At 46.9% G+C, this 18,596-nt stretch overlaps 1 protein-coding gene across 1 annotated transcript in view; it reads right to left on the bottom strand.

Moving 5' to 3' along the window:
* edem3 (ER degradation enhancer, mannosidase alpha-like 3) overlaps positions 1-15,956 on the bottom strand; it is a 118,223-nt gene extending 102,267 nt beyond the window's left edge. The window contains exon 1 of the mRNA XM_072511271.1: positions 15,649-15,956. Within this exon, the coding sequence (XP_072367372.1) occupies positions 15,649-15,782 (134 nt within the window). The 5' untranslated portion in view covers positions 15,783-15,956. The remainder of the gene's footprint in view (positions 1-15,648) is intronic.
* Between the last annotated feature and the right edge of the window lie 2,640 nt (positions 15,957-18,596).

The raw sequence follows: 18,596 nt of genomic DNA, 5'->3' as shown, positions 1-18,596 counted from the left end.
ATTCCCCATCTCTGGAACCATTTTGGTAAGCCTCCTCTTCACATCTTTCCTAACGTGCGGTGACCAGGGCTGGATGCAAAACTCCACCCGAGGCCTAAACAGAGCTTTATAAAGCTCCAGCATAACTTTCCTGCTTTTGCACTCAATGCCTCTTTGTGAAGCCCAGGATCCCATATTATATGCTAACCACCCTCTCAATATGCTTTGCTATCTTCAGAGATCGGTGTATATGCACCCTCGGATCACCAGGTTATCATAGAATTTACAGCGCAGAAGGAGGCCATTCGGCCCATCGAGTCTGCCACCGGCTCTTGGAAAGAGCACCCTGCCCAAGGTCAACACCTCCACCCTATCCCCATAACCCAGTAACCCCACCCAACACTAAGGGCAATTTTGGATACGAAGGATAATTTATCATGGCCACTCCACCTAACCTGCACATCTTTGGACTGTGGGAGGAAACCGGAGCATCCGGAGGAAACCCACGCACACACGGGAGGATGTGCAGACTCCGCACAGACAGTGACCCAGCAGGGAATCGAACCTGGGACCCTGGAGCTGTGAAGCAATTGTGCTATCCACAATGCTACCGTGCCTGGACACTGTTTAGAATTGTGCCCTTAAGTCTATCTTGCCTTTCCCTATGGTTTCGGTCAAAATGCCTCACACTTCGCAATATTGAATTTGATCTGTCACTTGTCTGTCCATATCTCGCATATCTATGCTTAGTTGTAGGCAATTCTTATTGTTCTCACTGTTTGCCACTCTTCCAAGTTTGGTATCATCAGAAAACTTTGAAATTTTATTCCATATTCCAAGATCCAAGTCATTTGTATATAGCAACAACAAAAACAAAGCCGTGGTCCTCACAGTGACTGTTGGGGAACACAGTGGCTACCAAATTCCAGCCCAAATAAAAACATCGCTGTTTTCCATCTTAAGCCATTCTTTATACAATTGCATACCAACCTTCCTATTCCAGAAGCCTCAAGTTTGTTGACCAGCCTTTTATGTGGTACTTTGTCAAACAGGTGCTTACAATCCATATAAACAACATCCACTGCATCCCTTTCATCAATTTTCTCCTCTACTTCATCAAAACAAACAGTCAAACACAATTTGTCTTTACAAATGCAGGTTAACTCACACCTCTCCAAGTGCAGATTGATTTTTCCCTGACTAAGGATTCCAAAACCTTACCGACCGCTAATGATGGCCTGTAGTTGCTATGACTGCTCCTATCCTCTTTGTTGAATAGGGGTGTCACATCTGCCACTCTTCAATCCTCTGGCACATCCCAATATTTAGGGAAGGTTGAAAGATTAAGGCAAGCCCTTTTGCCATCTCCACCCTCACTTCCTTTAGCAACTTTGGATGTACGCCATCTGGACCAGGTGAATTATCTGTCCCAAGCAGAACCAGCCTTTCCAGTGTCACCTCCTTTTCCATTTTCACATTAACCATTGCCTCTCATCTCTGCTTCTACTGATATTTTTGAATTCCCTTTTATGTTGGCTGCCATTTAATTCTCATGGGCAGCATGATAGCACAGTGGTTAGCACCATTGCTTCACAGCGCCAGGGACCCGGGTTCGATTCCTGACTTGGGTCACTGTCTGTGCAGAATCTGCATGTTCTCCCCATGTCTGCGTGGGTTACCTCCGGGTGCTCCGGTTTCCTCCCACAAGTCCCGAAAGATGTGCTTGTTAGGTGAATTGGACAATCCGAATTCTCCCTCAGGGTACCTGAGCAGGCGCCATAGTGTGGAGACGAGGGGATTTTCACAGTAATTTCATTGCAATAATGTAATGTTAATGTAAGCCTACTTGTGGCACTAATAAAGATTATTATACTCTTTCTTTGCCAGTTTTATTTCCCTCTTCACTCCCCTCTCCACCTATCATATTTGATTTGGTTCTCACTTGAAGAATTCATCGGACACACATCAGACACATTCTTTTTTTCCAATCATAATTTCTATCACACCCAAGGAGTCCTGTTTTTGTCTCCCTTACCTGTCACCTTTGGTGGAATGTACCTAGCCTGTACCCGAAGCAGATCTTCCTTAGATCACCCATTATTCTGTTACAAATTTTCCTGTCAGTCTCTCATTTCATTTCAATCCCCCAGTATCGCCACTCTACAGTTCTTGCACATATCTGTGAATCACCTGCAGGCTTATTCCTCAATACCCAAAGTAGCATGATCTTACCATTTTTGCTTCACCATTCAAACCGAATAGGCTTTGTCCATCCCTCCTCAAGGATACTGCCTTCTTCCAACACGGTCATGTCTTCTCCAATCAGTACAGCAACCCCACCACCCTTTTACTTCTCTATCTTCTCTGAAAATTTCACATCCATGTATATTAAGTACCTACTTCTAGGGCAGCACAGCGACACAGTGGTTAGCACTACTGCCTCACGGCGCCGAGGTCCCAGGTTCGATCATGGCTCTGGGTCACTGTCCGCGTGGAGTTTCCACATTCTCCATGTGTTTGTGTGGGTTTCGCCCCCACAACCCAAAAGATGTGCAGGGTAGGTGGATTTGCCACGCTAACTTGCCCCTTAATTGGAAAAAATGAATTGGGTACTCTAAATTTATTTTTTTAAAAATTAAGTACCTAGGGCGGGATTCCCTAACCCCCCGCCAGAGTGTCCACGCCGTTGTAAACGCCATCGCATTTTACGACGGCGTAAACGTGCGCTGTCAGGTCTAATTCTGGTCCCTACAGGGGGCCAGCACGGTGCTAGAGCGGTTCGCTCCGCTCCAGCTGCCGATCACGGCTCGAATTTGGCGCCGCAGGATCCGCGCATGCGCAGTGGCACCGACCGGCACGAACGCACACATGCGCAGTGGTGCCAGCGCCAACACACGCATGCGCAGTGGCCTTTAACAAGCCGGCCCCGACGCAACATGGCGCAGGGCTTCAGGGGCCGGCACGTCCAGCCAGAGAGGCCGGCCCACCGATCGCGGGCCAGGCCACATCGGAGGACCCCCCCCACCCCTCCCAGAGAACGCCACCCGACCCTTCAATGCTCAGGTTCCGCCAGCTCAGAGCAGGTTAGAACGGCGCTGGCGGGGCTCTTTTTTTTTTACGGCCGCTTGCCCCTTCCGGGCCAGAGAATCACAGGGGGGACGCATAGAGCGGCCTGCGACTGACACCGCGCCAGCCACGTCGGCGCCAATGGCTCCGATTCTCTGCTCTGCAGAGAATCTTGTGCCGGCATCAGGGCGGCGTGGCCTGGTCGTGGGGATTCTCCGGCTCGGCCCAGGGCTGGGAGAATCCCGCCCCCGGGCTGGGAGAATCCCGCCCCCTGTTCTCATCATTTTTAATCACGCTTCCATTATTGCTATCACATTATATTCCCAACTGCTGTTTGTGCTTACAGCTCACCAACGTTACTCACCAACTTTGTGTGTTTACGTAAATGCATTGTACAATACCCACTGCATTCATAGTCTTTTTTAGTCTCTCCTATCTAATACGGTACTGGTTCATTCTTCAGTACTGCCCAACACTCCGTTTATGCACTTTATTTTTATTTTCTACTTCTATATGAAGAAGGTGTGCCAACCCCTCTGCCAATTTAGGTTAAGCCTCTATAAACACACTTGTGAACATCCTCACAAGGATGTTCCTCCTACAGCTATTGCAGTGCAATCCACCCCTTCTGAATAGGTGCTTTCTGTCGCAGAACTGATCCCAATATGCAAGAATGTGAAGCCCATGTACCATGCTTCAACTTTGCACTATTCCTATTTCTACTCTAGCTAGTATGCAGCACTGGGAGTAATCTAAACATTATTACCCTAGAGTTACTAATTTTTAACTTCCTCCCTAGATCCTGAAAATCTGGACTTCAGAACCCTATATCTGTCCAGTCTATGTTAAGTACTAAAATGTACCAAATATCTGGCTCGCTGCCTTCCCCCTGAAGAATATTCTGTAACATCTCCATGATGTCCTTTACTATGGCACTAGGAAGGCTACACGCCACGCAGGACTCACAGTGACAGTTACAGAAATGCATGTCTGTCCCTTAACTATGTAATATCACACACCAACATTTCTATGCTATGTTGTTTCCCACCTCCACAGTCCCTTGTCTATTGGTGCCATGGTTTGGGCTGAACTCCTCCATGTTATTGTCACTCTCAGTCTCTAGTATCTGTTTGAAATCGACACACACCCTGAAGACCCCTGACCTTCTTACACTTCTGGCTGGCCACCTGAACACTCACTGCCTGTGGGGTGACCACCACTTGGAATATGCTATCCAGTAAAACTCCCATTCGCCCTGATGCGCCAATGACTCCAGCAGCCCCATAAGCTTGGAAATGCTGAGCTCAAGCTGTAGGAGCTGAAGGCTCTTCCTAAATATATGCTCATCCAAGACACGTGCAACCTCCTAAAGCTGTCACATGGTGCAGGTATTGCAAGCAACAGGTCTCAAATGTCCATTCATGAAGTTAAAAAAACTCTATTCCCAGTTAATAACCTATTTATGCTATTCATTTTAACAAATCTCTCCAGACCACCTCAGTATTTATACATTAATTGATTCACTTACTGTTATACTAACCCCGATGGACTATTTCTACTTTTCACCTAGCTTGAACGAATACTCTAGTTTAGAAAAAGAAAAATACACACCAAGTAATCACTTTTCTATTCCTCTCTGACGTCACACTAAGTCAGCGGCTCTGAACCTGCTCACCACCAGGCTGGTCTTGCTATCTTCTTGCATTCGATGCTGCCACTGCTCTTTTACCCCTCCCGCCAGTCTCGCACTCATTGCTGCTGCTTTTTCACTCCCTCACTGGTCTCACACTCACTGCTGTTACCACCACTCTTTTACTCCCCATTGATCTCACTCTGTTCTCATTCTCACTGCTACTGCTGCCGTTTTGCTTCCTTGCAACCTCGCTGCTGCTGCTATCACTTTTACCACTCCACTGTCTCACGTTGTTCTCGCTCTTGCTGCTACCACCACTCTTCTATTTCCCAGCTGGTGTTCCTCTCACTGCAGCTTCCACCAGTCTTATCTCCCCACTGGTCTCGCTATTATGAATTACAGTAAGTATGCATTTCTTGATCCCCTGCATCAAAAATATCTTTACAATTATCCTTGCGTAAAATGTGATTTTTAGGAAGGCAAATTCTTACACTGAAAGTTTAGACATCACGCTTAAATCATCAAATCCTCTACCCCTGAAAATGTGGAAATGAAAAAAATGAAATGAAATGAAAATCGCTTATTGTCACGAGTAGGCTTCAAATGAAGTTACTGTGAAAAGCCCCTAGTCGCCACATTCCGGCGCCTGTTCGGGGAGGCTGGTACGGGAATTGAACCGTGCTGCTGGCCTGCCTTGGTCTGCTTTAAAAGCCAGCTATTTAGCCCGGTGCTAAACCAGCCCCATAATTTCCGATTTACTGAGTATGGAGTCTTTATCAACAGCCCCAGTACAGGAATTCATACCATAACTGGTTAAACCGGTAAATTTGGTTTCACAACCAATAATCCTGCAGCGACGTAATCAAACTTCGATGAAAGATTTAAATCTTTGTTTGAATCTGGGCAAAGGAGAGGGTAGATGCAAAATATCAGAAAACATCTATAAATTCTTTCATGGGAAAAACAAGAGTAACAAAACCTGGTCTGAACTGGGGTTAAGAATTATTTTATTTTTTTTTAAATATATTTATTAAAGTTTTTTTAACACAATTTTTCTCCCTTACAAACAATAACCACCCCCCACCTCGTAACAAAAAAAAAAACGAGAAATCGCGCAGAGCAAGATATATACATGGCAAAATGATATATTTACACAGCTTTGTACACTGGCCCTCAGCCGTACGTGCCAGTTTCCCCAACCCTTCATGTTATCTCTTGCTCATCCACCCTACCAGGCAGTCCCCCCTTTCCCCACCCTCCCAGAACGTCCCCTCCACCCCCTCCCCTCCCCCCCCAAGGTTGCTGCTGCTGCTGACTGACTTTCCTCTAACGCTCCGCGAGATAGTCTAGGAACGGTTGCCACCGCCTGTAGAACCCCTGCGCAGACCCTCTCAAGGCGAACTTAATCCTCTCCAACTTTATGAACCCAGCCATATCATTTATCCAGGCCTCCAGGCTGGGGGGCTTCACCTCCTTCCACATTAGCAAGATCCTTCGCCGGGCTACTAGGGACGCAAAGGCCAGAATGCCGGCCTCTTTCGCCTCCTGCACTCCCGGTTCATCCACTACTCCAAATATTGCTAGCCCCCAGCTTGGCTTGACCCGGACTTTCACCACCTGAGATATTGTTCCCGCCACTCCTCTCCAGAACCCCTCCAGTGCCGGGCATGACCAAAACATATGGACATGGTTCGCCGGGCTCCCTGAGCACCTTCCACATCTGTCCTCTACCCCAAAGAACCTACTCAACCTCGCCCCCGTCAAGTGCGCTCTGTGGACCACCTTAAATTGTATCAGGCTGAGCCTGGCACACGAGGAGGAGGAATTAATCCTACCTAGGGCATCAGCCCACAGACCTTCCTCGATCTCCTCCCCCAGCTCCCCCTCCCATTTACCCTTCAACTCTTCTACCAGTACTTCCCCCTCTTCTTTCAACTCCTGGTGTATTTCCGACACCTTGCCCTCCCCGACCCAATCACCCGAGATCACCCTATCTTGAACTTCTTGTGCCGGGAGCAACGGGAATTCCCTCACCTGTCGCCTCACAAAGGCCCTCACCTGCATATATCTAAAGACATTTCCCGGGGGTAACTCAAACTTCTCCTCCAGTGCCCCTAGGCTCGCAAACGTCCCGTCGATGAACAGGTCCCCCATTCTTCCAATCCCCGCCCGATGCCAGCTCTGGAACCCCCCGTCCATCTTCCCCGGGACAAACCGGTGGTTACCCTTGATCGGGGACCACACCGATGCTCCCATTGCACCCCGGTGCCGTCTCCACTGGCCTCAGATCCTTAGCGTTGCCGCCACCACCGGGCTCGTGGTATACTTTGTCGGCGAGAGCGGCAGCGGTGCCGTCACCAATGCCCCTAGGCTCGTTCCTTTACAGGACGCCATCTCCATCCTCTTCCATGCCGCCCCCTCTCCCTCCATAACCCACTTGCGGATCATCGCCACATTTGCTGCCCAGTAGTAGCTCCCCAGGTTTGGCAGCGCCAACCCTCCTCGGTCCCTACTGCGTTCCAGGAACCCTCTCCTTACTCTCGGGGTCTTATTCGCCCACACAAACCCCATAATACTCCTGCCTACTCTCTTAAAAAAGGCCTTAGTGATCACGATGGGAGGGCAATGAAACATTAACAGAAACCTCGGAAGGACCACCATTTTGACCGACTGCACTCTACCCGCCAGTGAGAGCGGTAGCGTGTCCCATCTTTTGAAATCCTCCTCCATTTGCTCCACCAACCTAGTCAGATTCAGTTTATGTAGGGTCCCCCAACTCCTGGCTATCTGGATCCCCAGATACCGAAAGCTCCCCTCCGCCCTCCTCAGCGGTAGGTCCCCTATCCCTCTTTCTTGGTCCCCCGCCTGTAATACAAAGAGCTCACTCTTCCCTACATTGAGCTTATAGCCCCAAAACTCCCCAAACTCCCTTAGAGTCTGCATGACCTCCACCATCCCCTCCATTGGATCCGCCACGTACAGCAACAGGTCATCCGCATATAGCGACACCCGATGCTCTTCTCCCCCTCGGACCACCCCCCTCCATTTATTAGACTCCCTCAATGACATGGCCAATGGTTCGCTCGCCAATGCGAACAACAGGGGCGACAGGGGGCACCCCTGCCTCGTCCCTCGGTACAGTCGAAAGTACTCCGACCTCCGCCGGTTCGTCACTACACTCGCCATCGGGGCTCTGTAAAGGAGCTTAACCCAATTGATAAACCCTACCCCGAACCCAAACCTGCGCAGCACCTCCCAGAGGTACTCCCACTCTACTCGGTCAAAGGCCTTCTCCACATCCATAGCTGCCACTATCTCCGCCTCTCCCTCCTCCAATGGCATCATTATCACGTTTAAGAGCCGCCGCACATTGGTGTTTAGTTGCCTGCCCTTTACAAATCCCGTCTGGTCCTCGTGGATTACCCCCGGGACACAGTCCTCGATCCTCGTGGCCAGCACTTTTGCCAGCAACTTTGCATCCACATTGAGGAGCGAGATCGGCCTGTACGATCCACATTGCAGTGGGTCCTTGTCCCGCTTTAGGATCAAAGAAATTGTCGCTTCCGACATTGTCGGGGGCAGGGTTCCCTCCTCTCTTGCCTCATTAAAGGTCCTCACCAGTAGTGGGGCCAACAGGTCTGCGTACTTCCTGTAGAACTCCACCGGGAATCCGTCCGGTCCCGGGGCCTTCCCCGCCTGCATGCTCCCAAAACCCTTGCTCAGCTCCTCCAACCCAATTGGTGCCCCCAAACCAGCCACCTCTTGCTCCTCCACCCTCAGGAATCTCAGCTGATCTAGGAATCGCCTCATCCCCTCTTCCCCCGCTGGGGGCTGGGATCTGTACAGCTCTTCATAAAAGGCCTTGAATACCTCGTTTATTTTCGTCGCACTCCGAACCGTGGCTCCCCTCCCATCTTTGACACCCCCTATTTCCCTCGCTGCCATCCTCTTACGGAGCTGGTGTGCCAGCATCCGACTAGCCTTTTCCCCATACTTGTAGGTCGCCCCCTGCGCTTTCCTCCACTGTGCCTCCGCCTTCCCGGTGGTCAACAGGTCAAACTCCGTCTGGAGCCGTCGTCTTTCCCCAAGTAATCTTTCCCCCGGGGCCTCTGCGTATCTCCTGTCCACTCTCAAAATCTCCCCCACTAACCTCTCCCTTTCCATACCCTCTGTCTTCTCTCTATGAGCCCTAATGGAAATTAGCTCTCCCCTGATCACCACCTTCAACGCCTCCCATACCACCCCCACCTCCCCGTTGTCGTTGGCCTCCAAGTACCTTTCGATACACCCCCTCACCTTCCCACACACCACCTCGTCCGCCAGCAGTCCCACATCCAGTCGCCACAACGGGCGTTGGTCCGGGCTTAAGCATTATTAATGATGTACAGCACTACAGTATCATATGATTGCAGTTACAAAACAGTTTGGCACGCAACATTAAAATTTGTATTAGCAGTAGTAAATGTCAGTTAACAGTGATGTTTCAGAGATACTGGAGTTAAGACTTATAAGTTTGTGACTTATCTTTATTAGGTGTGTGTGTTGAAGGAATGATATGCAAATTTGTGGGCGAAACTAAGCTCCGTGGGGAATACTGCATGTAGGCCTTAATATGTTGAGGCAACGTGTCATTGTTTGCAATTAATGTTTAACTTGTAAAATGTAGTGCTATACATGTAGGCAGGTCTAATACTGAATATGTATAAACATGACAAACAGGGTTTAAGCAAAAGAAAAAGATCCAGGCGTTATAGTGTATCACTTGTGAAAGGTTCATAACCAATGAATTGCAGCCAAAACAAAAGCACTTTGAATTACATGTTCTAATTATAGGAGGGGTTCAGATTTTTGGGACATTGGAACCAGTTCTGGGAGAGGTGGGACCATTACAAATCGGACAGTTTACATCTGGGCAGGACTGGTAAGTGGGAATCTTTCAAAAGTGTGTTAACTCAGGTTCAGGGTGAGCACATTCCTCTTAGAGTGAAGGGTAAGGCTGGTAGAAGGAGGGAACCCTGGATGACTCGGGACATTGAGGCCATGGTCAAAAGGAAGAAGGAGGCATATGACATGCTTAGGCAACTGAGATCAAGTAGATCCCTTGAAGAATATAGGGCTTGTCGGAGTAGAGTTAAGAGAGAAATCAGGAGGGCAAAAAGGGGACATGAGATTGTCTTGGCAGATAAGGCAAAGGAAAATCCAAACAGCTTTTACAGATACATAAAGGACAAAAGAGTGACTAGGGAGAGGGTGGGGCCTCTTCAGGATAAACAGGGCTATCTATGTGCGGATCCTAATGGGAGAGGTCCTCAATGAATATTTCTCATCAGTATTTACTGTTAAGAAAGGCATGAATGTTAGGGAAATTGGGGAAATAAAAAGTGATGGCTTGAGGAGTGTACATATTACAGAGAAGGAGGTGCTGGAGGTATTAAAGCGCATCAAGATAGACAAATCCCAGGACCTGATGAAATGTGTCCCAGGACGTTGTGGGAGGCTAGGGAGGAAATTGCGAGCTCCCTAGCTGAGATATTTAAATCATCAACAGCCACAGGAGAGGTGCCTGAAGATTGGAGGGTAGCAAATATTGTGCCCTTGTTTAAGAAGGGCTGTAGGAATAAGCTTGGAAACTACTGACCGGTGAGTCTTACGTCTGTAGTGGGAAGTTGTTAGAAGGAATTCTGAGTGACAGGATCTACAGGCATTTAGACAGGCAAGGGCTAATTAGGAAAAGTCAGCATGGCTTTGTAAGGGGAAAGTCATGTCTCATGGATTTGAATGAGTTTTTTGAAGGGATAACCAAGAAGGTAGATGAGGGCAGTGGGGTCGACGTTGTCTACATGGACTTTAGCAAGGCCTTTGACAAGGTACCGCATGGTAGGTTGTTGCAAAAGGTCAAATCTCATGGAATCCAGGGCGAGATAGCCAATTGGATACAAAATTGGTTTGGCGACCGAAGCCAAAGGGTGGTTGTGGAGGGTTGTTTTTCAAACTGGAGGCCTGTAACCAGCAGTGTGCCTCAGGGATCGGTGCTGGGTCCACTGTTATTTGTGATATATATTAATGATTTGGATAAGAATGTAGGAGGCATGGTTAGTAAATTTGCAGATGACACCAAGACTGGTGACACAGTGGACAGTGAAGAAGGTTATATACGATGGCAACAGGATCTTGACCAATTGGCCAGTGGGGATAAATGTAAGGTGATGCATTTTGGCAGATCAAATCCGGGCAGGACCTATTCAGTTAATGGTAGGGAGTTGGGGACAGTTACAGAACAAAGAGATCTAGGGGTACAGGTTCATAGCTCCTTGAAGGTGGAGTCGCAGGTAGACAGGGTGGTGAAGAAGGCATTCAGCATGCTAGGTTTTATTGGTCAAAATATTGAATACAGGAGTTGGGACGTCTTGTTGAAGTTGTACAAGACTTTGGTAAGACCTCACATGGAATACTGTGTTCAGTTCTGGTCACCAATTATATGAAGGATATTGTTAAACTAGAAAGAGTGCTTCAAATCACTAGCATTTGAAGCACTGCTCCTTCTTCAGGTGACTCACCTGAGGAAGGAGCAGTGCTCCGAAAGCTAGTGATTTGAAACAAACCTGTTGGACTTTAACCTGGTGTTGTAAGACTTCTGACTGTGCTCACCCCAGTCCAACGCCGGCATCTCCACATCATAGAAAGAGTGCAGAAGAGATTTACGAGGATACTACCAGGACTTGATTGTCGGAGTTAAAAGGAGAGGCTGGATAGGCTGGGACTTTTTCTCTGGAGCGTAGGAGGCTTAGGGGTGATCTTATAGAGGTCTATAAAATAATGAGGAGCATCGATAAGGTAGATAGTCGACATCTTTTCCCAAAGGTAGAGGAGTCTAGAACTAGAGAGCAAATGTTTAAGGTGAGAGGAGAGAGATACAAAAGAGATCAGAGGGGAAATTTTTTCACACAGAGGGTGGTGAGCATCTGGAACAGGCTGCCAGAGGCAGTGGTAGAGGCGGGTACAATTTTGTCCTTTAAAAAGCAGTTAGAGAGTTACATGGGCAGGGTGGGTATAGAGGGATATGGGCCAAATGCAGGCAAGTGGGACTAGCTTAGAGATTGAAACTAGGTGGCATGGACAAGCTGGGCCGATGGGCCTGTTTCCATTTGTAAAAACATATGACTCGATGACAATTCATTATAAAATAAAAAGAACCATTTTGTTCTCATACAAGTCCTTGGGTAGGAAATGGTGTCCAGTTTTGGTCCCCCCACACTGTGGCTTTGGAAACGGCTAAAGAGGGTCTCACAGTTTAAAACTCTTATCTGTACAGATAGGGCCAAATAAATATTTTTTTTTACTTTTGAAGAAATGCAGACAAGGACGAGGAAGGTCACTTTTGCAGTTTATCGAAGGATAGAAGTAGATTGGATGTTAGGCAGTTATTTCCAAAAGAATTGTAAACCTGTGGATCAGGTTGCCAGTTCATGTAATGAATGTAGATTCACTGCATTCTTTAAGAGGTAAATTTGTTTCTGGCTGGGTCAGAATTCACCCTGCATGACTGGTAGGGATGGTGTACCATTAGTCAAGGTCAATGTGAACTCATGGACTAGTTTTGATAGCCTCAAGGGGTCAGAGGGGAATTTTCCAGGTTGTGCCTCCTAATTAGCCTGAGATTTTATCAGGCTTCCCACCTCTCCCAGAAAATTATCTTTCTCCAGGTGGGTGGGGAGTAAGTACTCTGATGAATAAGGCATCACAAATATATGTGTCAGACTGGATTGGCTAATCTGTCCAAATAAAAATAAAATATCTGCAGTACTCCACCAGTTAACAAAAGAACATTTAAATCAGCCTTGCTGTTGCAGTGACACCATTCCTTCACCAAAAAACGATTTTACTGAGAAAAGTTACGAGTATTCTGATATATAACTATTGTCAAATAATTTTAAATGTCACCCGCTGTCATTCAATTTTAAATTTTATAGTCTGATATTTATTATACAAATATTATTTGACTCATCATTTATATTGCAACTGCTCCTTAAGTCATACTTGCAAAGTTTAAACATAATTTAATGGAGAATTATGCTTTCAGTTTGATCATTTTACATCAGCCAATAGCATAATAATGATAATGGGTATTCGTTAATACTGTGGTGAAACAATGATATCTGCCTGCTTGGAAAATAACATTGATTTAAAATTTCCTATTTTTATCATTTTAGATGTTCATGTAGTATTGTAGCATAACGTGAACAGCTGGATAAATACTAAATTAATACAATTTTCTTATGTTGTTTCATTCTTCATAACTTTCTCATATATATTCTCACAATTTAAATCTACCCAAACTGTTGGTATAACTTTTATTGGTATTTTTATTATTCTTTTTCTCAAAACAACACTGGGTGGCACAGTGGTTTGCACTGCGCCAGGAACCCGGGTTCAATTCTGGCACGGCAGCAATGTGGTTAGCACTGCTGCCTCACAGCGCCAGAGACCCAGGTTCAATTCCAGCCTTGGGTCACTGTTTGTGTGGAGTTTGCACTTTCTCCCCGTGTCTGCGTGGGTTTCCTCCAGGTGCTCTGGTTTCCTCCAAAGATGTGCAGGTTAGGTGGATTGGCCATGCTAAATTATCCCTTAGTATCTAAAGAGATTACTGGGGTTACTGGGTTATGGGATTAGGATGGGGGAATGGACCTTGGTCGGGTGCTCTTTCAGACGATCGGTGCAGACTCAATGGGCCGAATGCCTCTTTCTGCACTGTAAGGATTTTATGAGTGTCTGTGGCATGCTCCTCCTGTCTGCGTGGGTTTACTCTTGTAGCCGTCTGGGATGGCCACTTCCAGAATACAAAATGGACATTTGCAAAGTTGCAGGGAAAAATGGACAATGTTAAGAAAGCAAGCAGGCGCAGAGCCTGTCTGCATATTGGAGCCATAGCTCCCAGACAAGACTGAAACTGTAGGCCCATTAGCATATGGATGGCCCATCTCCGGGAACAAAGGGAGATACTTAAGTAACCGATCTGGCTCCAGACCTCGCGGCACCAGTTCCCCAAACCGAAAGCAGAAAACAAAGTAGGCCAACGGCCACCTAGGACACGCCCAGCCATCAAGGCACCCACCACTTTATTGGTCAGGATCAATGCGGATGATCAAGATGCGGTCCAATTAATTGGGGCCAAGTTCAAGGCCCACCCAAAAGCACGCGAAGCCCCTTTGGGTATAAGAAGAAGGCCCCAAGAGAGAATCGCTCTCTTGGACTTGGCTGTCACAGCGGAGAGACCCATCCACCAGCTGCACCAGAAGCAAGTAAGGCCAAGGTCAACGCTCGCTACCAGACGGACGACCTTAGCTGTTTCCCCTCTACCACTTCGATCCAGCAGCTTCAGATCCGAACAACGGCCATTGTTCCTCTGACTGAGTGGGCGCCCGAAGTTAAGTATAGGCTTTAGCAGTAGTGATAGTTTAGTCTGTAGTATTTCGTGCAGGAGTAGATATTACTGTGTGTGTAAATAAATAGTATTGACTTTGAACTAACTAACTGGTGTATTGGCTCTTTTGATCAGTATTTGGGTTTGAACCTTGTGGCGGTATCGAAAGATACCTGGCGACTCTGGAGCAAACATAATTAGGATTAAGGAAGGCGACCATATTGACCGCCATATTCAGAGCCAACCAAAGAGAGCAACACTCTCACAGCACAAAGGTGTGTAGGTTAGGTAGATTTGCCAGGCTAAAATTGCCCCTTAGGTGAAGTTAACAGGATAGGGTGCTCTTTCAGAGGTTCAGCGTAGACTTGATGGGCCGAATGGCCTCCTGCTGCACTTTAGGGGCTCTATGGAGATTTTCACCATCTTACTATAAACCTCTAAGCTATTTACCACATAACACAGAAACATTGATATCAGTGAGGAGCTGGCTTCGATGATTCCAGAGTCTAATCACAAAAGGGCCAAATGAGCAAGAGAACCTCTCGTAACTAGGGTGCTTCGTCTTACTTTGTGCCTGTTAACTCAGTTTCCCTTAATCAATCAATCACTTATTTTTAAAATAACAAAAATAGGAAATCTTTTTTTTTAAAGCAGACAGATACCACACAGATCCATCAAAGTATTACCCAATACCAGCTATTTCTATTAGCGAATAGTACCAGATTCTTTCAAGAGAATTTGCTCATTACTTGAGAAGACTTGGCACACTATTTCTTTTTTCCTGGTGCACAATCCCAAATTACCTGCTGTAATGATGATATTTCCTAATTTCCAGGTCAATGCTGCATTGTCCTACAGCTATGATTGAACAGCGACAGCACTATTACCATCAATAGAAAATGTGTAAACTATATTTGGACAGCATGATAGCAGAAGTGGCTTCAAAGCACCAGGGTCCCAGGTTCGATTCCCCGCTGGATCACTGTCTGTGCGAAGTCTGCACGTTCTCCCCGTGTCTGCGTGGGTTTCCTCTGGGTGCTCCGGTTTCCTCCCACAAGTCCCGAAAGACGTGCAGGTTAGGTGGATTAGCCATGATAAATTGCTCTTAGTGACCAAAAAGGTTAGGAAGGGTTATTGGGTTATGGAGATAGGGTGGAAGTGAGGGCGTGTGGGTCAGTGCAGACTCGATGGCCGAATGGCCTCCTTCTGCACTGTATGTCCTATATCAATCCTGGTCTCTGCCCTGGCACTTAAAACATTTTAGACAACCCACAAGTCAGATCCATACTCAATAAAATTCGTTTACAAAAAGTGAATCAATCCTTTGGCACAGGAGATAACCAGTCAGGTACACATAACAAGAAAATAAATCATCTCGGAAAATTGATTACTCGATCGGAACAGATCTCAAGAATTGAACCACTTTGGTTCTCTTCCCCCTCGCATAACTCAAACTCCTAGCTGTAAACTAACCCCCATTTGGAAGACATACACTTCTGTACATGTAAGTGCCGCGTCATGAGAAGGTGACAGGACCTCAAGGACTCACCTGAGTTGGCGTTTCTCCTCTTTCCCCATTGCCCTCACCAGCCCCAGCCCAAGGCAGGACACAGTGAGCAACAGCATCCAGTTCAGCAGGGCAGAGGATAGGAGCCTCTCTCTACCACCTTCGACACCACTCATCGGGCCGATTCTTTCGCCAGCACACACAAGCTCGCATACACACACTGAGCAGAACCACTACAGGAGCATCCCATTCACTCACACAAACAATCACACACACACAACCAGCTGCCAATCCCACCTCTTCCTGGTAGCCGCCATCTTTTGGTGACGCTGGACAACTGACGTTGACAACTTCGCAGTCCCCGCCTCCCCAGGGCGCAAACGGCGGTCGCTGATTGGCCCCGCGCAGCCGGGTTGCGTCACGTCGGCCGCTCTCCTCTGTGGCCTGCTCCTTCTGTCAATCGTATCATTGGACGGCGCCGATTGGTTCCTGGGCGCGCGCTCGGAACGTGTAGCTTTGTCTTCCTCCAGCCGCTGATTGGCTATGGCTCTGAGCAGTGGGCAGCAGCTGGATGGCATGTCTGATTGACAAGAGTGACACTGACTATAGACCAACATAAACTCAATGAATCAAAACACAAAATGCTGAAAATGCTCAGTAGGTCTGGCAGCAACTGTGAAGAGATATACGTTTCAGGTTGATTTATCAAACCTGGGAATACTTCAAGCTGTAACAGTTTTTAAGTAGGGCAGGGAAAGAGACAGATTCTAATGCCCCATTGGATCTTTCTTCCTATTCACTTTCTTCTGCCCCAATATCTTCTTCCATTGTCACCCTCTGCCGTATTTTCACCATACTCTCACACCTTCCCCTCTCTGACCTTGAATAATCCGTCCTCAACAAAGTTTTCAGTTTCATTTTCTTAGTGTAATGTATTTTGAGCTCAACATGAAACTGCTCTTCTTCCAGCACCTTGGCCTCCATCCTCACTTCTTTGAGTAGAAGTCTTCACCCCACACTGTAGACACTTTCTCCCGTCTTCAGAATCCTCCTTCTACCTAGACCCTTTCATCTGTTCCCTTACCCTTTGTATATCTTTTCATTGAGAACTCCCACATAACATTTTCTCTACACCCCTCAATCACTTATCTCCCTCTAAATTTTCAGCAGTCTGTTCTCTCAAGTCCAACCTTCACATGTTTTTAAAACTTACTGACAAGTGTGGCTTATGGTTTGGTGAACCAAACACTATGGAACAAAGGCTGAGCAACTCCTACCTCCTGCACACATACCCACCACTGAGCGTTGAGGCATTCTTTCCAAAACTGTCATTGACCTCATCTCCTTTGGAGATCTTCCCTCCATGGCCTTGAACCTTGAATTCACCCAAACCCAAACAGTCCGCTTCTATCTCCTTGCCAAGATCTACAAACAGGACTCCCCTGGCAGATCCATCATTCAGCCTGTTCTGCCCCACTGAACTGATTTTGCCTCTTTACTCTCTTTGTGAAATCTCTTCTCACCTTAATCAGTAGTACTTTTGACATTCTCCTCCACTTTAGCAGATTCCAGTTTCCTGGCTATAAACATCTCTTTTCCACCATGGATATCCAATCTTTCTATACCTCCACCTTCCACCATAAATGGATATCAGTTCATGTGATTTCTAGATTCCAGAAAATCAAAACCAAATTCCTTCATGGAGAAGTTCCAGTTCAGGTGCGTTCCCAGCAGAAGACAGCAGCATAGAATTCCATTAAAGTGGATGGCGATATCGCAAGATGAGATTGCTGCACATAGACTTGGTCTGCTTGGCAGGTGATAGTCGAGGTTTCCAGATAAACAGGCTTCGAAGGGTTGAGATTTGTTGCAGGTTGCATGGTCAACCTGGAGCCCTGCTGTTGGTCTTTCAGTTTGGAGTTAAATCAACAGACTCCTTGTTTCTGTATTCGTAACTGAATATAGAGATTTCAAAATGGTCACTCGAGTCATGTGACCTTTTTTCACAATGATTACATAAAGGGATGTTTATCTCCTGCCTTGACCTGGATTTTGTTTTAATGCATATAATGTCCAAGCCATAGCTGTGGTGATATGCCTATGGGCTATATCATAGTTGGAAGGTGTGTGACCTCCACCCAGCAGGTGGCGGTACAAACACCCAATGTGGTAGCTAGATCACGGTCACGTGATCCATGACTCCGATATAAGGGGAGACACTTCCGGCCATCTTCAAAAGAAGACTGAGAGGGTAATAAAACATACATGCAAATGCTCAGTGCCAGGTGCAAGTTCCAGAGGAGTAGCTAGCAGACTCCATGATAACGTGCTGTGTATAAGATTGCTATTCTACCACATGAGACAAAGATTCTGCTTTGGACAAGTCGCAGTGTTTGGTGGATTCCTTCGTGAAGTACAAAGCACCAAACACAACCTGGCACCACGAGTGCTGAAGATTTAAAGTTAGCAACGGCAGTGACAACGTTAGGCATTCGGCTTGAAGACCAGTCTGGTGAACTGCAGCTTGAGGCGACCCAATGCGTAAGAAAATAATGAAGCTTGAGATGGACAGACTGAGGGCCCCCCACCAGCTTTAGATGTCCAATAACATAGGTGAGAACTGGAGGCTGTTCAAACAGCAGTTCTAAATTTATGTTTCGGCCGTGAGCCTACAGGCCCAGCCTGATGAAAGGCGAATCTGCTGAACCACAAATCATTGGCTGCACAGGCTGCACAATCGACTGGAGGGAGGGCACAAATGTTACAGTTAGAACAATTTGAACAAAACCAAAGTACAGGGGTTGGAGCACTCCATGAACAGTGAGAAGAACCATATCAAATGAATTGTTCTTCAACTTTTTCAGTCCCACTGAAGTTCCACATGGTGGAATTTTAAGTCAAGCTTCGGCAGCCAAACAAAAGGCTGATTTTGAACATGGCGCTCTATTTCGTAAACAAATAATTCTGTATGCAAAGTTATATTTTTCACG

This window comes from Scyliorhinus torazame, chromosome 7 (genome assembly GCF_047496885.1).
Source record: "Scyliorhinus torazame isolate Kashiwa2021f chromosome 7, sScyTor2.1, whole genome shotgun sequence".
Lineage (NCBI taxonomy): Eukaryota > Metazoa > Chordata > Chondrichthyes > Carcharhiniformes > Scyliorhinidae > Scyliorhinus > Scyliorhinus torazame.
Note: the sequence above shows the minus strand (reverse complement) of the source record. Positions and strands in the feature narration are given on the sequence as shown.